Source organism: Aulonocara stuartgranti, assembly GCF_965226115.1.
Source record: "Aulonocara stuartgranti genome assembly, chromosome: 23".
NCBI classification, from domain to species: Eukaryota; Metazoa; Chordata; class Actinopteri; order Cichliformes; family Cichlidae; genus Aulonocara; species Aulonocara stuartgranti.
The window spans coordinates 32,146,051-32,170,341 of record NC_138958.1 but is presented as its reverse complement, the minus strand read 5'-3'; the positions used below and the strand labels follow the sequence as shown (position 1 = coordinate 32,170,341).

Sequence of the window (24,291 nt, the reverse complement as noted above, 5' to 3'; positions counted from 1 at the left end):
TGCAAAGCTAAGAAATTGTGTTAGAGTTATCCACGGACGTCCATTTGGATGTTATTCTTTTACAGCGGAACGTGAAGCGATGACATTAATAACACACCTTCTGACTGCTATAGTAGGGGTCGATGTCCTCCAGAGGAGTGGACACCAGGCCGGGAGGGATGTCCCCATAAATGAAGGGGAGAGATTTCCCCGCCTCCACATCGCTGTTGGGCTTGGGCCCATTTTCATCGTCGCTGTCGCTGCGGCGCTCCACCCGTGGTCTCTGGGCCTCCTCCTCGGCGATGCGCCTTTCGATGGCGGCCAGCGACTCGGGGACGAAGGGGCGGAAGCTGTCAGGTCCGGGCGGTATAAGCAGCTGTGCCATCTTGTCATCCTGCTCCTTCAGAGGGAAGCGAAGTGCTCAGCTGGGATAGGTAGCTGCAGGGGGAAAGGCAAGGAGAAATGAACCAAGACCTAAAAAAAAGCACCAGTGGGAGGAGTGAAGTCATCTACCTGGGACATGTTATAATATAGTACGAACAGGTGGAACTGCTACCTGTGTAAATGATTTTAATGACGTGTGAAGCTGGACCATGTGACATTTCTGGATTTATCACTGACAGTTTGCAACTAGAATGTGAGAAGGGCAAAGCATTATGAGCACAAAATGCTTTTCCCCCCAAATACTGTTGTGATTATTAGCAGAAGAGAAAACACTAATGACACACAGCATCTCAAAAAAAAATATTAGTTCCTCTATTTTTAATATTTACTAAACATGACCAGCTATACTTTGCTAAAAGAAGGATTTAAAGTAGGTCATTTCTTTCTGTAGGGAGTAATTTAATTAGCAACAGACAACATCCTGATCCCTTCGATGAGTTCAGACCGAATACAAGTCAAATTATAGCATTTCCTCATGTACGTCACCTGAGCAGACTGCCAACTTATATTATTTAATACACATAGATGCAGAACTGTTGGCTGCTGGTTACTGGAACGCCATATCAAAGCAGCTTTTGTGGAGGCAGATGTTTATACCTTCATACTAGTAAATATAAAAGCATAACTCGTTGTACGTGTGATATGGAAGACTTGGGTTAATCTGGGTTTTCATGCGGAAATATCTTATTTTGATTATAACAATAATAGCTATATAATATCATCTTTAAAGGGAGAAAAATGATTTTTTGATCTCTGCTGAATGTGTAAGTCTGGAATGAACAGTCACTATTTTTATGGCCACTAGAATTCTGGCTCTTACAGGTTGCAATCTGTGTACCACAGCCAATGTCTCAGTTAACCAATCGCAGATACTCCTGATCTCAACGCACTGTTCCACAGAACCAGTTTCTTCCATTCCAACTGCTCCACCACCACGGATGAGACCAAAAAACAGGGACAAGATTGCAAACCTGCAAATGGCTGGAATTGGGACCATCAGCAAGAAGTTTGGTGACAAGGGGCGAGCTGTTGGAGTGATTATTTTTCAGAAATGGAAGACATATAAAATGACTACCAGTTACCCTTGATCTGGAGCTCCATGCAAAAATCTTGGCTCATGTGGTGATGATGATTATGAGAAAGGTGAAGGATCAGGCCAAAATAGGATGAGTTCATTAGTAATCTAAAGGTCTTCTTGGTTAGACCGCAGCCACCTAGGAGACCCTGTTTTTTCATGTCTCTTTTGTGCATCTAGTCTTGGTTAATAAAGTAGGTCTAAGGTAAAAGCTGTGCCATGTGCTGAACAGTTCTTATGCTACCAAGCTAACTGATAAACTGCCATCACAGGGTTTACAGCGCTGATATCAGAGGGCAGTGAGCCCATTTTCACATATGACTACATTACAGTCGTAGCAAAAAGTTTTGGCCAGAGACGTTAACAGTTCAACTATGTTTGCTAGTTGTTTACATTTCTGTAAATGTTTGCACTAGTGAAAAGATAGCTGTAGAGGGACCGGTGGCATATAAAGTAAATGGAAAGCTGGTGCAAATTCAGGCATCAGTTGAAAAGTCTGCAGAGAAATAAAAGGCAGACCTTTCCCTAAAACATCCACTCTTATTATATATTTCACATCTCTATCACTTTATCATGCTGTTAGAATGATAGCCAATTTAGACATTTGCTAAAGTTTTACAGAGATTTCTTCTTCTTTTTATTATTATTATTGTTGTTGTTTTATTAACTCATTCACTGCCATTGACGTCTATAGCCGTCAATTGCAGTGAATGAGTTTTAACTCATTCACTGCCAATGGCTGGCAGTGAATGAGTTAATTCCATAGAAGATCCTGCAGAAAGGAATCACGTTGATGTGATTCATTCAGTTCAGACTTAGCTGTGTTTAAAGCGTTAGGAAAATGCAGCAGGTCTGACCCAAAGGATAGTCTGCCATTGTTCCGCCAAAAAACCCCACTCTTATTCAGACATGTTCGATTACCATCACAATTAGGCACATATATCATATTTTGACCATGCAATCACTATTATGCTTCTTATATGGTGACATGAAACCAGTTTGCAAAGATTTGGAAGCATTTGAAAGGCTGGGAGAGAAAACGTATGAAAAGAGCACATTTCACATGCAAATGGTCCTGAGTGACTAATACTAAATTGAGTGCCTCATTGTATAACACAATAGTGTGGCATTTGCAGTTTTTATAACCAGTGAATGACAAACAGGAATCATCTCACAATCATCACATGGAAAATAATAAGTATGATCTGGTTATAAACCATCAATACACTTTGAGACAGAGGCAAAAAAAACAACAACAACTGTCTCTGACTACAAGGTAAACTATTTAAGCAAAGCAGGTCCCAGTCTTCACTGAGGCAGTCAAAAGTGGCACTGAAGTCAGTGACATTCCTTCAGCTGATTCACTGGGACACAAAAGTAGCCAGCAGCAACAGAGGTGGTCAGCAAAAGGAACAAAAAAAAAAAGGAAAAAAAGAGTGTCACTGAAGAGAATATTGGTCTACTTTTTTTAATGCTGCATTCTGCCATGTGGAGAAAGCAGCATCTGCAGAATGAGAGGAGCCACTGTCCTTTTACTGCTAATTAATTGGCGGACAGCCTCAAATTAGAAAAAAAAAAGCCTGTTTTTCCAGTGACTTTCAGCAGAAACAAATGAAGCAGGCATTAATTACAGGCTTTTTATTACTTCCTCCCTCAATCAGCCACACTACCCGATTCCTCCTGCCAACCATCTACTGTACCACCCTTCACACCCAGAGGCCCACCCTGTTCCCACAGGATGGAAGGGAAGAAACACAAACAAGATTTTCTCCCCTGCCAAAAAAACTAAAAAAAACCTTGATGAGCCATTATTAGCTGGTTCACGGTGCCGCCCAGTCGCTGCAGTCTCACAGGTGGGTCCTGTTCCCTGTGGGATCTTATACTGCCACAGAAAACAGGAACCTCCCCTCTGGCAACCTCAAAAGTGAGGTCTCCTTGAATCATCAGCTTTTCTTCCTTTTCGAAATGGAAATGGAGGACCTGAAACTGCCACACTTGGCTGCCATCTAATTTGCCTTCCTTTTTAAAAGGAGGTAAAAGTATAAAAATGTTTTTGTTTTTTTTTTATACTTAGATCTTAAAAACAGGGGAAAGTCTGGAATGCAGAGTCATCCACTAAGAGTACAGTGACTAAGCCAAAGATGTCGGCAAATATGAGTTTACCAGATTTAGACTTTATACTCATGCCTATCAAACCAGAGCTAACCTAAATCACAACCAATATGTAAATCCAAACTATTCCCGATAACAAACCAATACAGGGTTATTTGCTTTCTTTATTAGAGTTAGAAAGGTTAGATAGGAAGACTGACGCCACTGTGGTGTCTAAATCTGAAGCATTTGCTTTATTTATTTATTCTAAAGGAATTTATACTATATAACCGCTGTCAACTTTCATGCCATACTCAGATCTGGTACGAGCTGATTGTTCCCAATTTGAAAGCTACCTTCTATTACTATGGAATTTAAACCTTATTTTAAACCAGTGACAGCTTTAAATTACGATCACAAGCCTTTTCAACTAATCATATAGACATTATATTTTCTTATGGTAAGACATTAATAAAAACAAAAGAGACAGTGGTTCAAACTCCACAGTTTACTGGAAAGGAGAATTAGAGAACCCCAGAGAACACACACACTTCCCATAAAACACATCTGCTTGTGTCCCAAAAACTGCCTCGGGATCCAGTGTTGTGACATGTGGCCTGACAGCTTGTCTAGCATGAGATGCTGGGTGGTGGATTGTTAGCTGTTCTGCCTTACCAACCCCACAGCCAAAACATCCACACCCACTTTTGAACTCTGTTATCAGTGTGGTCATCCCTGGACTCACCGACAGAAACCGAAAACATATCATGTATACATTTCTGACAGTGATCTGATTCACATGCAGAAAACTCTCTTTTGTGCAGTATTACAGAGTCTCATCTAGGTGTGTCATGCAATTCAAAAAAAGAGCCTGTAAAGGAGATTTTTAAAGGGTTAGTATTGGACACTCATTGCTGTGGGCAAAAATGCTCTTTACATTTGAGGATTTAGTTCCTCCAGTATCAGCCAGAATGTCTATCAAAGCCTGAATGACATAGGTGTGCCAGCACTGCTTTAGGACAGCTTGGAAAAATGACTGAACCTGTCCTTTAAGGTGCCTTTCAATGGCTCCCCTGAATGCCCTTGAGCAAATATGTTAAGTCTCCCCCCATCAAGAGCAGACGGTTCACTGTCCATGGTGCTAAACGCTAGAGCAGCTGCCTTAGAAAACAAATAAGTGGAAACCTGCCTGAATGTATCAGATATTTTGAAAGCAGCATACAGCTTCTGTACAGACAAATAAACCCACCTGCACTACTCAAATAGAATGATTTTAGCTGATTTGGCGTCAAAAGGTCCTGTTGTCCATGGTGTTTAAAGAAGAAGAAAAAAAACGACTACACGAGAAAACACTGAGATTTTTTTTTTACATGATAACTATATGAACACACAACGGCTCCCCTACTGCGTGTTTATCTGGACTTCATAGCCCTTTGAAAATGCTCTTAACCGTCTGTGATTGGCCAGATAGGTGAGATACGTGTATGCTATTTTGCGTATTCATTTTTAACCCACTAATGGCGACTGGTAGAGAGACTGGCATTGGTTGGAAGTGGCTTGCGAAGCTTATTAGAAACCAGAAAAAAAAAAGAGACGGCGTGTGTCAGGCAGTACCTTAATTGTTTCAAAACGAGAAGAGGGGGCCGCGGCAGTCGTCGCCATATTGATGATAACCTCTAGCTCTCCGGAAAAAAACGACACTTTGAGTTTTATATTTCGAGTGAGCCGCGGCCATTATGTCCTCACTCCCTCCAGATACGCCACCAGCAGCACAATTCCCAGGAGCCGGGAAAATGAATAAATAAATAAATAAATAAATAAATCTTAACACACACAGATACGGTAAGCGACCGACCGAGGTTGACGTGTATAATTGTTCCTGCCACCCGACCAACACCCCTACAGGTAAAGTCCGGGGCCCACCTGAGGGTCGAAGCCAAACAGGTATCACTTAAAGTCGTTAATCAGATATTTTTATCTCTTGCTCGCTCCTTTTCACATCCACAATTATCCACTGAATGAGTCTGGGCGTGTCCTTGGCAGATGTGTGTCTGCTCCTTGTAATCAATCCCTGACACTGACAGTTTCTGGTGTACCAAAAATAAATACGTCGGCGTTATTGTCGGTTGACACCTCAGTTGTTGGCTTACCTCAATGAAACCTCTTTAAATGCAGTCACCCCTTTGCGTCACTCCTGTCAGGAGTAAGCAACATTTTCACACTGAAGGGGCCTGTAAATAAGAGGGCTAGTCCCTCCCAGCACGTCGGTGAGGATGCTAATATTTGAAGCCCGTGTTTGTCACGACGTGAAGGTTATCTGTCATGTGTTATTCATTTTTCTTTCAACATTTGTTTGGAAATGGAAGTAAAATACACAACTTAAGCTCAAGACAAATATAAATAGTATATTTGGTGAAGACTGCATGTCTGCGTAATTAAAACAATCTTGAAGAAGGGGAATATATGTACACACACACACACACACACACACACACACACACACACACACACACACACATATATATATATATATATATATATATATATATATATATATATATCTATATCAGCAACACGGGCTTTTAATATCTATCTATCACCCGGGCAATTAGTGGAGGAATATCAAAACTGGAATATAAAACATTAATGTTGATGCCACAGACTGCTCAACACAAGAGTTCAGAAAAGTCTTATTGCCTCGGACAAGAAACATCTAAAATGATGGGGGACCCTTCTCAAAAGATGTGAACACTCACCACCATTACGGTGCCCAGCAGGTAAGGACCCTGAAGGTAGATCCCATATTCCTCAGAATAATCCCTTCTTCCAGCGGAGAATCACTCAGTTTAAGATTTGAACGCTTTCCTCTTCCTATTGACAAATTCCGGTCGATGCTTAATAGCTTATTATTTAATAAGGACTCGTCTGATTTCTCCCTTTTTTCTATCCGCCCTTGTTGGCCATGGAGGAATCAATCCGCGCTTCCGGTTGGTTAGACATCACAGACTGGGAATGGATGTACTCAAAGCTGTGACTGCCGCAAGATGGCCTGAGCGTACACTTCTAGAAAATACAAGTGAAAGAGAGAGCCAGCAACCTGTTGTCATCCACAAACGTTAAGAATTTGAAATAGAGATTCAGAATGTAAAAGCAACGCTTTATATTTAAGTTCGTACTATTTTAATTTTCCCGTTTTTTTAAAGTATGGGTCTTTTGGATTGTTATTTTTCATAAAGCTATATCGACATATTACAGTTATTTGGCTGCAAAAAAAAATAAAACATAACAAATGCTCTGTGACTTTGTTTCTATCTTTTTCGGCAGTGGTTACACGTTTTTAATTTGGCTTCAATTCTATTATCCACATTAGTTAAAATGTGCTTTTACTGCTTGTAATGCGCAGGTTTTGCTCACGTTCAGGTTGTTGTTTCGCTATATAAAAGGTAAATATTTATAGATTGCTGATAATTTGGTGAAGACGGAGCGGAGATTAGGTTTTTCAGACATGTGCGTGCTCACGTGCAGACCTGTACACCCCTGTGTGTTTTTCTTGTAGATTTATGACACCTGGTGGACAGACTGTGTAATTACATTGAAGTTCGATTATGTAACGCCTATATTATGGAAAGTTTGCTCTCCTCTGTTGTTGGAATAAAATGGAGCCCTTGTGAAACGAGCGTAATCACAGTATGGAGTAAGCTGTCACCTTCACAACAGGAAATACAGCCACCATTATAATTAAGTTTTAGGTGGCATGAAAGTTGCATAATCATAGCTGAGTGAACAGACAGGTGGACTCCATTTGGGAAATGAAAAAGAGTCACTCCTCACAGTCACTATGAGCAGAAGTGGACACACCTTTGAGCTCAGTGTAGCATGCAGGGAGTTTCACTTCACAATGAGAACACAGTTAACGGCTGCTCTAAACACATTTTAACAATCAGGTTAAGTTGCTTTTTAGTATGTGGAAATTTATTGTATTTGTAATGTCACGTTTGTTTTCTGTTAATAAAATTAAGAGTAGACTATCCATCCATCCTCTTCCACTTATCCTTATCAGGGTCGCCGGGGCAGGGGCTGGAGCCTTAACCAGCTACCACAGGGAGAGGGGCAGGGTACACCCTGGACAGGTTGCCAATCTGATACAGAGATCACAGATGTTGTTAAATCGGTTTGCACACTTGATGTAAATATTCTTCTCCCTATATTTTGTGCCTTGAGGAACAAACTCCCAGAAATTTTCAACAGAATCACAAAATTCTCTGAGTTGCGATCTCTTACGTGCAATCTTTCTGCTGTGCTCTATGTGTAAATACTGTCAGTACAATGGAGGAACACCTTAGTAAAGCTAGCCCCAAGTACAGTTAATAAATCATCTCAGAGCAAAGAAAACAGAACCAGCAGCAGCTTGCCTCACATGCTGGTATCCTGTCACTTTCCTTGTCAAAGACTGGAGGTTTATCCACAATGTGCAGGCGCAGACAACAAGGACATGTTGCTGGCCTCTCAGCTTGACAAGCTCCGGCCATTGTTAACGGAAAGGGACATAAATGTTGCTGTTATTGTAGCAAATCAATTACAGCAACAACAGTCAGTTGTGAGCATAAGACAGCAGCAACATTGGTGAAAACAGGCTTTATGTCACAATGCTGGTTGAGATAAAAGATAGATTTCTCTTTGGTAAGTTTTAATCAATATTAATTTTTAGATTTGACCAGGCAAGCACTGCTTGCCTTGCTTGTCCTGACAGAATGCCGCTGAGTCAAACCAGCACGACTTGAAATATTTATAGCTCAGCTGCAAAATAGCTAATATGCAATGTAAATGCAAATGTAAATAAACAAGCTCATAACATTTCATAACAGAACTAGAATAATGTTAGATTCAACAGAGTTTATGCATATTTATAAGTACAGACAAATAACAATTTGTGAAAAATGAGTACAAAGGGCAAAGGAGTACAAAGCACAGTATGGTTTCAGGGCAGGCTAGCCACTACCACATGAGCATACAGGCTACAGTCAGATCCAACCCTCACTGACGAGGTCAGGTTTTACACATCAAAATGAGAGCAGTCAAAAAAACATGTACCATTTTGAAGCCATTCCCATTCAGATGAAAATATATTTGCATGAGAAAACAGATCTGGGAAGTTGTGGTTTTTGATATTGCTGGCAAGCAAGTATATTTATAACTTAATGTCCTATTATAATTACATTTAATTGTGGCTAACTTAAAACTTAAAAGAAAAATTTCTTACCTAGAAAAAACTGATCAAATGGCTCTTTAAAGTGTAATTTAGACACAATGCCAAGGAGGAACACCACCAGCAATAATCTGAAAGACGCAACTGTTGCTGCCTATCGATTCTGGGAAGTGAAATGTATTTCAAAACAATTCGAATTCCATCGTTCTATGGTTAGAAACATTTTTCACAAGTGCAAGACATTCAAGATCAAACTGTGCAATGCTCAGACTCTACAGCCCACAGACTGCATAAATGTTGCAAGGAAAAGGCCTTGGAACATTGTAGCACAGCTTATGATTATAAAGTTGCAGCTGAACAAAGCACAAGACTTTGGGGGTAATGTCCTTTGAACAGATGAAACCAAAGTAGAGATGTGTGGTAACAATGCACAGCACCATGGTTGGTTAAAACTAAACAGAGAGCATAACATCATTAACACCTCACATCAGCTCTCAAACATGATGTTGGAGGGGTGACGGTTTGGGCTTCTTTTGCAGGCACAGGACCTCAGATCCTTGTTGCCATTGAATTCACCTTGAAATCCTGTGTATACCAAAGTACCAGAGTGATTGTAGGGTCATTGAATATTGCTGCTACATGGCACAAGCCTTTGAATAAAACTCCACTGACAGTCAGTGATGTAATCAAGACAAGTCATGCAAACAATCTTAACTGAGATAATGAGATTAGAGAAGATTGTTTAAAAAGGTTAAGCTTTCAAAGCACTGAATTGAATAAATAATCTAAAATACTGCAGGGACACACAAGAAGCGCCAAACAATGTTTCCAAAGTTGGGTTCAAATATGTCCTCCTTGGCAGCTCTCTGCGACTGTGCCGTGTTTCATTAGTGGCACAGTGAGGAATTTGGGAACCTTGTTCAGACTGTGGGTTGTCATAATTAGGTTGTAGCCTGTCACTTTGTTCAAAGGACAGGATCCCATTTGGCTTTGTCGCTTTGTGTAAAGCTCCAAATTAGCCCTCTCTCTTTGCTTGTCTTCTTGTTGGACATTTGGGAAAAGTCTAACAGGAAAACAAAAACACTTTTTTGTGTGCCCACACAGTGTGTTTTCAAGATGAATAGAGAATACAGACTGAATAGCACACATCATTTACACTGCTTGATTAAAGGCTTCCCAGGTTTACATAAATTTATGCAAGAATAGCATTTACATAAGCCTACCAACAAATAGAGGATAACATATTGTTGTCTGCATCATCACCTTTTTTCTTACACATAACTATACCAGGGTTAACAGATCTGCTGACATGAACATGAAGTGAAAGCATTTAGTGTAAGGCAACAAGATGGAAACAATGTGACACCTTCTACCTGTTTATCTCACAGTGGAGCTAAAGCTTTGAGGCAAAGTGCATATGTACACATGACATGGCCTTCTTCCATTTCACAACATGCTAAAAGATGAAACAGAGTGACGTGATTAAACATTCTTTCTATTCATCTGTTAGTCATTAACCTAGACAGTCACATGGTGATCTGTTTACTGCAGTCAGCTCCTGTAGCCCACTGAGTCTCCACTGACAGACTGGTGATGAGATTACAAGATTACAGTCGGTGTGGACATGTGTTCCCTGTTCTTAATTTGATTAAAACTCCCACTTAACAGCCTGTTCCTGCTCACCTACTGTATAAAGATGAATAAAGGGCTCTGTGGGATGATGCAGGAGCCTGGCTTGAGTTTCAGTTATTCATTATTGTCTTATAAACATCCTCTGTAAGGAAGGCTTGACTAATCAAATATTATTTAGAAAAAAGAAAATCCAAGAATCCTTCCGTAAGTTAAAGCGATGGTTTATAGCTAACCCTAACCCCATTTAAAAAGAAAAAAAAATACAAAACTGTGACTGTAACAGAGATTTGATGGTAGGTATGCAAGCTTATTTTTGGTAGACTGAGACAACAACTATGTCCAAAAGTATTGCAATCATGCGTAGACCATAAACAGACAAAGACATAAGTACTTACTATATATTATAAAAACTTTCTAGGCAGACAGACTTGCTTGAAATAGTTTCCATCTCGGCTCAGTAATAACGTGCCAGCATTTTAACAGTTTTTACCTGATAAAAGTTTGACCATTTGCCTTTTAAATTCAGCTTCAGAATGCTAACACTTGCTTAAAAGCTCTACACACAGACTAAGTTTCCAGGGTCCAGTGTTCACAATCTCTAGGGTTAGGTTTAAGTGTTTATAAACCTTGTTTAGTTAACAAAAAAACTATACAATATTTTAATTGAATCTGAGCCAAATCCATTTGCAAGGTAAACAGCACAGGTGTTAAGAAATTATTGAACTGGCATAGGAGCACAAGAATGGGTCAATTTTAATTCTTGGGAGATCCTGCCCTGTCACCCACCAAAGGATGGTAACAACTGCTTAAAGTGTTCCTTGTGTTATTTTTTAGCTTACATTCCTTGTTCAACGCTCCTACAGCTACTCAACAAGAGATTTACTACATTACCCAGAAGACATTAGCCCTGAGGGTATTGACCCAGCTTGACTCAATTTATAGCACAGTTATATAATGTAGTGGACTAAGTACCAGCAAGAAAATGCAATTTTCTAATGGTGCAAAACACTGTGAAAGACCAGTACAACACTGATGATAGCTGAATCACCACTGTAGCTTAAGTTTGTTTCATGTATTCTGTGCAATGGGGTAAAAGTTTATTTGCATGTATACAGAACAGCACAGGTTCCTGCATGCTATACAATATGATGGGCTCTTGCTGAGATGTCATAATTTAGCCCGACTCAATAGAGAGGATCAGTAGCTTATATGGATTAGAGGGTTTTTTTTTTACAAAATGAGTGGCAAAGTCTTTCAGCACTGATGGGGCAGAGTTTAAAGTTGCAGAATGGTTCACCAGGTTATCACACATGCAGATGCAGATATCAATCCTCCTTGTCCTCCTCAACACCAACACCCACAAAGCATACACACAGTAGCCATGCACATAAACAAACATGCAAAGTGCCATCACATGACTGGGCAGGGCCTGTGGGTGTGGCTGGCTTACAGAGTGAGAGAATTCCCCTGCCCCTCTCCTTCTCTCCTCCCATCACTTAACAATACAGAGGAGAAACCTGAAAGAGAATGGGACCAATGTCTGGACACAGGTGAGTGTAATAGTGTTATGAGTGCATATACAATGAATCATTCCTGTGTCTTTGAATGTGACTGCGGGTAGAGATGCAGCCTTTTAAAAGCACTAATCCTTCTTACTCAAGAAACAGAGTAGCCTAAGCTTATTTGGTGCTCAGCATTACTGCCTGAACGACATGGCTGAAGACAGACAGGCTGAGCGGATCATGTACTGTGTATTTATTCACACAAATTTGTTGTGCATGTAGGATAAGTTTCTACCGAGTTTTTAACTGTTGGTTATTCGGTGAAGGCTAATAGTGGAATAAATTGTTCCTTTAGATAGTTTAAATTTAACGAGATAACTAGGCTAACTGCTTAAAATGCAAATAAAAAATAGCGTTCTAATTGTTACTGATAATTCAGGTGTCCGGTGTGTATATCGGTATCCCTTTGTTCGGGTGTAGTAAAGGACTACAGGTTTAGTTTGGCTGTTCAGTGTACCAGCGTCTGTGCGCGCGCTTCAGCGGCCTGTGACACGCGCGTGTTGATGAGCGGAGACATGCAGCTGTTTTGTAGCACGCTCCGCTGAGCAGCTCTTTTTCAAACACACATCGGGGCGTTGGCTTTTAATCGAGCTATTTGAGAGACTGCGTCTAAGCAATGGCAGAGAACAACACAAGGTCAAAGGTGAGGACAGAGCGTAATGGAATCCCATGAAGGAGGTGAGGTGTCCTCACATGTACCCAGATAGGCAACCTTCAGTTCATGGCGGAGGTTGAGACGTGGGAAAACGGAATCACGGCAGTAATCGCAATTTAGATTTCAGGCTCTCTCCTTTTTGTTTATTTTTCGTCATATTTCACTTAAGGGGTTCGTATGTGGGCCAATAGAGCGCTTTATCATTGCTTTCATGTTTCCTGTTTCTTTACCTTGTAATTCTAAGAATGGCGGGGGGGAAACTCAAACACACAAACGTTTTTTTCAGTTCTTCACCTTTGAATGAGCAATTTCAGTCTTACAAGTTCATGTGACTGGATGTATAAATACTACAAAGTAAATGTGACAATAGAGTAATTCCATATGAGGTCAGTTGAATCTGAGAAAGTGTTCCACCTGACATCCTCAGAAACAGCTGGGGTTTCAACTTTAGTATACATAATGGAGCCATGTAAATGTGATACTATGGAAAAATGTCCAATCTACAGGCCCTTTAAGTCCATAGTAGTGGGTTACAGGAAATAACCACATGACAGTCTAAATACTATACAACCAGGAAATGAACACTGTCACAATAGAGACAGTGTTAATTTTTCATGGACTGACTCATAAACGTAGGTCACCATACAAGATAAACTTATTTCCCAGTATGTCGCTGGCAGTCAGTAAACTGAATAACAAACAGTAAAGACCCTTTATTGATAAGTCATAAATTCATAAAATGCAAGAATAATTTAAAGATGATAATTAGCTGTTGCCAAATAGTGAAGTATGGTGGCCATTTGGTTTCTGTTAGTTTGTGGGAGGTCATGTTTTAATCATATTTAGGAATGTAAATGGCTTACAGGTCATTTGTCTGACACTGGGAACAACTTCAGATCTTGTGCGTCCCCGTGACTTCCTCTGAGGTTCACAGAGATGAGCGAGGAGGTGGGTCCACTGCAAAGAGACCATTTGCTGTGCGTGGTTCTGCCAGGTGGGCTGGAGAAGAGTGTCACAGTGCATGGAAGGTGGGTCATATCACAGTTTAAAAAAATAAATAACTGCTGCAACAGCAATGATTTTCACAAAGTGCAAAACATGTTAAGATAATCCTTAAATTCTCATCTTCACAGTAAACCACTGATGGACTTTATAGTGACTTTCTGTGCAAGTAACCATCTGAATCCTTCAGACTATACTGTTGATATTCTATCTCCCAACAAGAGCAACATAAGTTTCAAACCAAACTCTACTATTGGCTCGGTAGAAGCTGAGAAGATTGTGCTGAAGCCCAAAGGGATGGAGGAAAAGCTCAAGGGGCCATACGTGCCTGAGGTAAAAAAGGAGGGGGAAAGTTGTAAAGTAAACCGTTGCTTCATCGCGCTTCATCACAATGAGTATATGTTAACGGTTGTTTCTCATTGCAGGCAACAATACGTCTGTTGATCAACTACAATAAATCCCATAAGACTGTGGTGCGAGTCGATCCCAAACTGCCGCTGCAGATGCTGCTGCCGTTGGTGTGTGACAAGTGTGAGTTTAAAGTAGAAACAACCATATTACTGAAAGACTCTCAGTCCAAAGAGCTGCTGGACCTGACTAAGAGCTTAAATGACCACGGACTCAGGGAAGTGTTTGCCAAAGACACAGGGGGTAAAGACCTCACTGACCATCATCAGCCCAAGACAGCAGAAACAGGTATGAAGGATGTGAAAGCTGCTAGTCAGCAGTCCTGTGATCTTATGTCCCTCTAAATATTTAAAAGACCTGTGATGTTTTTTACCACGATTTAATTCAGGTAATGTCACACTGGCTTGTGTATTTTATTTTGTTGGGAAAACCTCATTTCTATTGTCCCCCTGTTGGGTAATAATGTTAAAGCTGTACAGCATAAACACAGCAGGTACACATCAGAAACTTTTGTTTATGTTAACATAAATAGTTAAAGGCTTAAAGTTGGGGGAAATTAGATGTCAATTACTTTGAGTATGGTATCACTGTTTGTTCTGCCTTAAGTACACAGCAAAATCTCCAGTGTTAAATTAACACTAGAGAGTGTCTATATGGGTCCACTCCTCTGAGTGTTAAATTAACACCTTTGACAGTGTTATATGTTTAAAAGTAACCTAGTCAATTTTGAAGATTAACAAAGACTAACACTGAGCAGTGCTGATTTTCTAACACTGGAATATTTCTAACATTTTGAGTTATTTTCCAGTGTTAGAAAATCAGCACTGCTCAGTGTTAGCCATTGTTAATCTTCAAAACTGACTAGGTTACTTTTAAACATATAACACTGTCAAAGGTGTTAATTTAACACTCAACAGTGTTGTATTTAACACTCAGAGGTGTGGACCCATATAGACACTCTCTAGTGTTAATTTAACACTGGAGATTAACACTGCTGCTTTCTGTGGATTTTTTTCCCATGAGTGTATGGGAAATGCTTAGAAGCAAAAAACATGAAGCAGACGGAAACTGTTTGATGACAGAAGCCAGATTCAGCAAACAGTCTAAACAGGACGAGTCCATTCCAGGGGCCCGTTCTTCGTACGTCGCTTACTACATCCAAGATCAAATGACACATCCAAGATCAAATCATCGCGCTAACCGTGAGCTCGCTAATCCGGTTCCCCGAACACACCTGCTGTTGACGATTACTACAGCTGGACGCAGGAATGTGACATCACTGGGTGTCGTAAAAGGGGCTACGCATCGATAGTAGAAACATTGATCGGCAACCCGCTGATTGGTCGGCGAAAATGTCGAAGGGGCGTGCTCGGTATTTTCCGGCAGCAGAGCAAGAACTCATGAGTGAGGGATTACAGGAGTTTCAGAGTTTAATTAAAACGCAAGAGAACACTGCAAAGGCTGCAAAAGCAAGGAGAGAGGGCTGGCAGAAAGTTGCTGACAAATCAAACTCGTAGGTAATTTAATAATAATAATAATAATAATGGATTGGATTTATATAGCGCTTTCCAAGGCACCCAAAGCGCTTTACGATACCACTATTCATTCACTCCCACATTCACACACTGGTGGAGGAAGCTACGGTTGTAGCCAGGCTGCCATATCGCGCCATCGGCCCCTCTGGCCAACACCAGTAGGCGGTAGGGTAGATCTATCATATGACACTATATTGTCCAATATCATATGGCATTATATTATATTATAATATGTTATATTATATCCCCTTTCACATTAGAGCCACAACAGGACCCACAAGAACATGGGAACAAGTAAAAGTGGAATACAGGAGTATTCTAAAGAATGGTAATATTTATCTCTTAGATTGCTTTGCGTCTCTTGGCAAGGTAATACTGGCCTGTAATACTCTGTTAGTTTGTTCATAACAGCAACCAAGAAAAGGGCAGAGGAAAAAAAGACAGGTGGTGGTCCTGCACCCCCTCGTCAACAAGTTGGTTAAGTAAATAATACCCTCACGGGAATATCGATATCTCTCTATGAGCACACTGTCGCGCTGAGCTAAAGGATCCTGTCTATCCCGCAATATACGCTGAATTCTGAGGACTCTCCTTATCAATCTTGCACCTTCCGCAATGGGTTGGTCGCGTAAACGGACAGGACATGGCTGCGACAGGCTTCCCAAATCCACCTTCGCTTTTATAGCCGTGGTCTCTCATCTTGATTACACGAAGTAATTTACAATTACTACTCTGAAATATGAATTACATCTGTAATAATCACATACATGTAATAGAATGTTAATAGTTCATTTCCCTTTTTTAGGAAATGACCTGTATGTATCTGTGTGACATCAATAAAAGGATCAAGTGCTGCATTATCTTTAGTTACATTGATAATATTTATTTATGGTGAAACAGTGGAAAAATATCACTGTTGCTTTCGTATAAATGAAGCGGACATACCTGCGTGGCCGCGATCTAATCCTGTTTACATAAAGTAAACCTGCTCCTGAGCAGGTTTACGCTTACGGCTCTGTTGCTATGACAGCAAGTCCCGGATGAGCTTCGGGGAACCGACTGATCCAGGATCACGCGAAATCGTCAACAATCTAATCCGGCTAACCTACTTAGCGAGGTACGAAGAACGGGCCCCAGGTTTCACTCCTGTGAAGCACAAACCTCTAAGTCTGCAGTAAACAAAGTCTAAACAAAATGGAACAATTAAAAACTGGAAAAACATGGCTTTGGCCTTTTCTGTTGAGGGCTGCAGATGGTGGCTCATAACTGGGTGTCAGCAGCACAAATCCCTGGAGCCAAGCCGCTTGTGTCAACAGTCCAAGGTTGCTGTTTGGGAAATGCAACATGGCACAAAGCAAGAGCCATCAAACTGGTTTTATGAACATGATCACTTGATATGAATTCAGTAGTTAAGCTTCATGACCACGTGCACCTGACTGTCTCAGAGATATGACGTGCAGTCATCAGCAACAAGCAAGTTTGTCTAACATCATGTGGCATCCATGATGGCAAGAGCTGAGCCTGTTTGGAACCAAAAGAGTTGGCCTGACCCTGCAGTAATGTGGTGTTCCTAATAAAGTATTTAGTGAGTAATTCAGTACCATCAATTTGCACTGTAACCTTTGGAAGAAGAAGCCAAATGCAACATGTTGTATATGTTATGGGATCCATAGATAAGTTGTTTATTTCTTAAAAAAACATCTTCCCATGATGCCATGTCTCACAAAACCTTGCTGTCTTAGTAGTCGTAGTCACATATCTTTTATTCCTGCAATACACCTGCTCCTGTGTAAATATTAACCTAATTCATCTGTTTTGGCAACTTTGTTTTCTGTCTGTAACAACTGTCACACCAGCAGAAGTCATCTCACTTCCACTGCAAGGTAACCAACCCAAACAATTTCATATAGTGGCTCGCCATTCAGGGTTTATACTGTATATCACTTACCAATCAGATCCTTTTCATTCCCTAGACCTGCCAAAAAAGGAGAAGAAATGGAAGGAAAAGAAAGGATTCTTCAGCTTATTTAGAAGAAGGAAGAAGAAACACGAAATGGTATATTGTCAGTCTGTGAGGACAACGATGTTTGCTTTATTCTTTATTGATCAACTTTTACTGATGACCAGCATTTACATTTCACGTGTAGCAGGGCGCAGTAAGTGCTCCTGCTTCTCCAGGACCCAGGAAACAAGCGGTACTCCGTATGAATTCGGAGAGCATTTCATCTTCCAACACCTTGCCTATAGAAAAGCCCAAGAAGAGGCAAGCCCCCCCGCCACCAGTTGCTGTTTCTCAGAGTGTCAGTAACTTCAGCACCTGCAATTTAGGAGGAGCACAGGTTAGTTGGTGGCAGGGATGAAAATGGAACACGACCAGAACATCCTGAAAAATCTTTTTGTAAAAATGAGAACACTGGTCAAACTGTGAAAGAATAAAGGAACCACTATATAAATGGAAATACTTGGGACATATGCCAATGATACCATTGTGTCTCTGTAGAGCTCTGAAGGATCTACCTTAAGAAGTACCAAGAGGAGGGCCCCACCACCTCCCTGTGCAAACACACTCCAGGAGCTGCTGACAGATACTAAAGGTAAAATCATGAATGCAAAATGGTGGCGCTGTGGAAAAAAAAAAAAAAAAAAAAAGATTCCAGGCATTAATTGAGATAATGGAGCCAGTCTTTCACTTTAAACTGACAAATTATTGTCAGTCTCATTGCTTCATCTCTTATAGGGCAAGCTGTTTATGTTGCTACCTAGTGGTGACTGTCTGCAAGTAAACAAGTAAACTATGCTTGTGAAGTAATCCCTGTAAAATTGCCCTTTTGCAGTATTTCAGTAAAAGGTCATTTTTACTGAAATGCTGTCAAATTGGAAATCAAATGTGTTTAAACAGAGATGAATCCTCAAAACCTCAGAGGGGTTCAAGAAAGAAATGAAATTAAGATGAAAATTATCAAAGAAAATGCCTTCAAATGGGAGATTTGGCAGTTAAATCTGACAAAAAAAACATAGCATTTATCGGTCCATACAGTTGAACCCTGTGTGAAATGACCCAGGGCCTTGTTCATAAGACATATTGGCTCCAGTCTGTCCTCAGCTTCAAGCTTTCATTCCCCTGTATTACTGTCTGAAATGTGTCTCCTGCCTGGGTCCAGGTTCTCTGTGGACATGCTTTCTTTTTAATGATCTGCTACAGATTTGGCTCTTGATTTCATTTTTAGTTAAAAACTGCTAATAATAACTAAGTGAGAATAAGTAAATTGATCACTTTTTTAAAAAAGCTTTCTTTCGGTGATCTAAATAACAGTGTAATTGTGAACAGCAGCCTCATTGTCTTGGTTCACTCCTTCGTTTTCTTTAAACCACAACACATGCCACACTGCTGAGCTAGTGTCAATGTGATGCTGAAAAAACAACTCCCAGCCAAAGGTAGATGGACATTAAACACACTCCTGATCTCCTACGCTTGCGTAAACATGATCCCCTACAATCTGATCTTTAACATAACAGGATTTTTGCATCCGTGGCAGAACATTTAACGGAGTCTCTTCAGTATGAGGTGGTTCTAAACATCTTGGATGTTAGTTAGGAAGCTATTAGACTGAAGCTTTGTCTCCTCCCTGCTTACAGACTCTGTGCCATCCCAAGGAGGTAATTGAGGGCTGCTGCTGCTGCTGGTGCTGCTGCTGCCACCACCCCTGTCACTTTTTGCTCTCCTCCTTCCATCACCCTATTGCTCCTCTCCATCTTCTTCCTGCGTTGGCCTCTTCTTCCTCCTTCCCGTCTTAGTGGCTTTTGTAGATCTTTTTGGTGGCTTATATGGACACACAGTGCCCTCTATAACATTTGAGACAAAGACACAAATGTTGGTTTTATAAAAAGAATTAGACATTTTCAGAGGTTAATGTTAGCTAATGGGAGAATCTAACATAAATTGAGATATAAAGACCTTCACTGCAGCCACCTTCAGTTGCTGCCGTATTGAGTTTGATATTTAATCATGGAAAGGAATGCTGTTTTGGGTTCAGATCAGGTGACTGACTTGGCCATTGAAAGATTTGCCTTTACTTTTAGGAACTCTTGGGTTGCTTTGGGTTATTGTTGTTGCGTACTTTAGTTTTCCTTTGAACTAGTCAGTGCATTTATTCTTTTTAACACCAGAATATTGATTTAGCCACTTGTAGAGTTTCTGCTTTTTCTCTGATAGGTTTATTTAGATTTTTTTTTATCCTAATGACAGTCTTCCTCACATCTCATATTTAAAATGAGATTAAAATTACAGTGAAAATCTATAAATTACACATTCAAAACTTAAGCTTCAGCTTCAGATGTTATGTTTACCTCATTTGTCATATCTACACCTTACAATCCACTGTGATGGTGCACAGCACAAAGGAAAAACAACAAGTTGTGTTTTTTGTCCCAAAGATTATGGCGGGCACTGTATTCACGCCTTCTACATTTATAAGCTGTCCATTTGTGCTGTTCAGCTGTCTGCTTATACTACTGATCCATATTTCTCTGATAATTCTGTACTTTGCTTTTTCTAATTTGTGTGTGATTTCCTATTAATGGGTTAGACTAGAGTTAGTTATTGTGCCTTTTAAATGATAAAGAAGCCACCAAGAAGAGCATTTGGTTAAAATGAATTATTAATTCTGTTGATTCCAAAGTGACTTTTTAAAATCTTGCATGTTTAGTTCTTTCTTTGCTAAATAATATAGTTATGTGTTTTAAAGTATAATGTTCGAGTCCTTGAAGTTTATTCTTCTGCTTACTCATTTAGACAATACATCTTAAGATAAATGTAACAGTTTTATGTGCACACTTTTCTAGATTATTTTATTATTAAAATGATTGATAATCATATCAATATTTTAATGTATATTTCTGTATACTATGTAAGCCTACATCTTAATGATATACCGTTGCCTCAGAAATAATTTAAATCCTCTTTACTTTTTGCACACAAATTAATAATGTAGCATTCTTTCCCCATCAATCTACATTGAAAAAGCCTAAATGCAAAACTGAAGAACTCAAGAATTGAAATCTTTACTCTATGAGATTATTTAGATCTTTAATTCGGTCTCCTCTTAGGTAAGTTTCTACAAGACTTTGACGAGGTTATTCAAATCAAGGATGGAAAGCATCCTTGAAGCTCCATCTTTAGGTTCTTCTAAGGATGTTCAGACAACGCTTGGAGTTTACCAAAGGCCTTCTTGTTTGGTTTGCTCAGTCCTTGCTTTATCTGCTTCCAGATAAAGACCATTATTCTCCTGAACTGATACCAACTGTTGAGTGCCACAATATTAACCATTTATAGTCAATTTCTTCATTTAAAGTTATTCCTATGTGTGTACAAAAAAGTAAGGGTTTTTAATCATTTAGAAGTATCTGCACACAGATTTTTGGGTCCAAGACCTTTTAAAAATGAATAATTAAGATGAAAACTGTTGCTAAGTCTTTCCTGTTTCTTTAGAAACTGTCAAGTCCCTGAACACTCCGGAGGAACTAAAAGAAAGTGATGAGTCAGAGTGTGTAAACAGATCACCATCTTCACTGGCACGCCCTTTACAGCCAAAGTCAGGATCATCCTCCTTACAGCAATCACTGGCTCATCTCCACGAAGTGGCTGATCCCTATCTGCCTATGTTACGAGGCAAAGACTTCTCCAGCGCCCGCTGCAACCTTGCCAAAGTCCTGATGTCTTCTGTTTCTAGAGAAACACTGGTCAGACGTTTGAAGAACTCTGCCACTTTCCCCAAATTTCAAAATGGCTCCTCCTTTACCCCCATGACCCCAAGGTGTCCAAATAGTGAAGTTTTCTGCACAGATGTTGAATCCGCTTTCAAATCTAACCTTCCAACTGAGAGTGAATGGGAGTATCCAGCTGAGAAGAGGGGGATGACCACATTTAAAGTTATCCCTCTGAAGAAAACACAAGATCTTACCGGAGATCTTCCAGACCAGTGCTGTATATCACCTAAAGATACCCCAGAGAGCAAAACGTCTCATGAGGTTGGGAATAATCAAGTAGATACTGATGAGAAACGATATTCACCAGACACATCGGGGAGTGAAGACCCTGCACCCGGTCCGGATACCTCCTCTCAGCAGATTCAGCTTCCTGACAACCTGGCTTCTCCTCCACTTTTGCATGATTTAACTGATCAGAACTTACCCAGTCCACCTCTGTCAGAGGCTAGGGACACCTCTGAAAAGGAGAGGGAAGAGGTGGGCTATGAGGTCTCATCAGAGGTGATTTCAGGGTGCAGTTATGGAGAGGTTCATACTGAAGATCACATCCACTCAGAACCTCAGAAGGAATTTGTCGATAATTCCAGCGCAGACACGTGCGCCGATGAGACGAAAGCTGAGGAGGAAGTGGTGCAAGAAGAAGAGGAGAAGGAGGAGGGCAGTTTCCCTCCACCTCCTCCACCTGTCTTTTTCAATGAAGACATAGCGATAATGGAGAATGAAAGAGAGGATACTACATCCCCCTCTTTGCTGTCCTCCCAAATATCAAGCCCTACAGTTGCCCTGAATGGGCAAATTAATGTATTCAGGGAGACCCTTCAAGACGAGCCTACTTCACCTAGGCCTGAACAGAACAGTCTGGAAAAGAAGAGTGCAGCCCCTTCCAGATTTGCTCAGGCAGTAGCAATAGCTGTCCAGAGATCTCAATGCAGTAAAGGTCCTCAACTTTCCAGTGGTGCACATGGTTTGCTTCCATCACCACCTCGGTCCACATATCAGTATGGTGAGTTCTGTACTCGACTAGTAGTTTAGTTAAGTCTCTTTACTGTGATGACTTACTTTAGAACTCACTAATAATTATATTCACATGTCTGACTGTCTTCCACTGCCTGTCTGCTTGCTAGAGGCCCTGTGACTTAGAAACATTTCTCTTATTCTTCTACAGGTGCCTGACCTGCTTCCTCTCAGATGTTTGAATGAAAGTCCTGGTTCACAGTTGGGCCTGACTGTGGACACCAGACTGAATAATTTCTAAGAACATCATCAGTTTTTATTCTTTTCTTTTTAAGGTTTGTGCTCACTGTCAAATGTCTGATTTTTGTTACAAAATGATTTATATACATGTTGAGCATAAACATTTTCTGTTATGAAGAAGGCCAAATTCATAGGACATGAGGGAAAATGTCCTGTGTGGGGTTTATTTTTTTATTTTTTATTTTTTAAACCATTTTCATTCAGCATGTGCCAACACAAACACAACTCTATGCGAGAGCTTCTTTTTTTGTGTCTTTAATTGCAATTATAGGCTTATTTTCTGCATGTTTGAAATTTATTTTCTCTTTCAGAATGCCTGTTTGTATGCTTCCAGATATCAATAATACTGTAAAAAAGAGCTGTCTCATATTCTGGTCTGGATTTTAGTCACCAGGTGGCAGAAGAGCTTAGCTTTTAAAATGCACGAGCCTGACACCATCTCTTTTTGAGATTTTTTTTTTCTTTTTTTTATAAAATCGCTGCTTACAAAGACAAAATAGACAAAAAGCATTTTATATATTTAACTGAAATTATATGGAACATTATTCTAATACTCAGTTGGGGTTTTTTGTTTTGTTTTGTTTTTTTTAGTGTCAGAGTTATTTTCCCGTAGGCTATTGCTGTTCAAAAATCCATACCCATTCAGGGACATGCCGTGAGTAAGAAATACATGTAATATTTATTAGAGATGAGATAATTTCTTGCATTTCCAGAAAAAAGAAAAGGGGAAAAAAAAAGAATATCTTTAGTGTAAGCCTGGGTTTTATGCCAAGCTTTTCAGCACCTTCCTGAATAAACTCAGTCCACTTTGCTCACATGCACACACAGTTATGTCTTTAATGGACCCATACCTTGGGGCAATACTGCATAGCTATACTTGGGTGCCAAAAGAATCTGCACTACTATATGTATTGATCCAGCCCTGGCCTTAAAGGAACAGCAAGGAGCTATGCAAGACCTAGCCAGAACCGCCTGTGGCTAAAGCTTCTTGTTTGCCAGGCCTGGACTGAGTGGGCTCACTTGAAGACTTTCTTTCTCTTCGTCTCTCTCTCTCTCTGTGTCTCCCTCTCTTTATCTCTCTTTCTCTAACATTCCTTGCTCCACCTGAGAAGCGAGAGAGAGAGAGAGAGGAGCATGGGTTGCTGGTGGATGATGGGAGGTGACCATTGACCCTGTCGTGTTTCCGCGGCGCTCCTCCCAGAGGAGATGCCTGGCCCTCAAGGGCACAGCCATGTCACGCTGCCGTTGTCATGGAGAATGCCATTACCGCCCCTAAGGGAAAGAGCCATGTCTAACGTTTACCAAAAAAAAAGAAGTCTGCAGGAAAAGAAACACACATGCTGGAGAGAAGCTCTTTCTCCTGCCCAAAGCAATGATATCCAATGTAAGTGACAACTCTGGCATTATCCTTTTCCAAGCAGGGAAAGGTTGAATTTCAACCAGAGCACTAATATTCGTCATTATTCAGACACAACGAAGCTGGATTTATAACGTGGTATAACAAAAATACTACATGTCATTTCTGATCAAGCATACAACCGTGATGTTATTAGCACAGGTGAACGACAGAGAGGAAACAGACGCAAAGAGGTTTTACTGATTATTGTCTCTGGAGACGAGGTGAGTGAAATCCTGGAGGACACTTCAGTCACATGAGCACACACAGGTTCAAACACATTAAT

At 40.4% G+C, this 24,291-nt stretch overlaps 2 protein-coding genes across 5 annotated transcripts in view; one reads left to right on the top strand and one right to left on the bottom strand.

Annotated features, from left to right (window-relative positions):
* LOC309700327 (sodium channel protein type 2 subunit alpha-like) overlaps positions 1-6,941 on the bottom strand; it is a 41,453-nt gene extending 34,512 nt beyond the window's left edge. For all 4 annotated transcript variants that reach the window (XM_082523845.1, XM_082523847.1, XM_082523846.1 and 1 more), the window contains exons 1-2: positions 6,346-6,941; positions 98-417 (exon numbers count right to left, since the gene is read on the bottom strand). In XM_082523845.1, coding sequence (XP_082379971.1) covers positions 98-364 — 267 coding nt within the window. In that variant the 5' untranslated portion in view covers positions 365-417; positions 6,346-6,941. The remainder of the gene's footprint in view (positions 1-97; positions 418-6,345) is intronic.
* A 3,842-nt stretch (positions 6,942-10,783) lies between these two features.
* On the top strand, positions 10,784-23,430 carry LOC309701265 (uncharacterized protein; the record flags this gene model as incomplete). Its single annotated transcript, XM_082525358.1, has 12 exons — positions 10,784-10,787; positions 11,886-11,977; positions 13,541-13,672; positions 13,869-13,979; positions 14,072-14,342; positions 17,446-17,472; positions 17,563-17,645; positions 17,737-17,928; positions 18,090-18,183; positions 19,226-19,246; positions 21,078-22,358; positions 22,521-23,430. 12 exons carry the CDS (start codon positions 10,784-10,786, stop codon positions 22,526-22,528), a joined length of 2,316 nt encoding a protein of 771 aa, XP_082381484.1. The 3' UTR covers positions 22,529-23,430.
* Between the last annotated feature and the right edge of the window lie 861 nt (positions 23,431-24,291).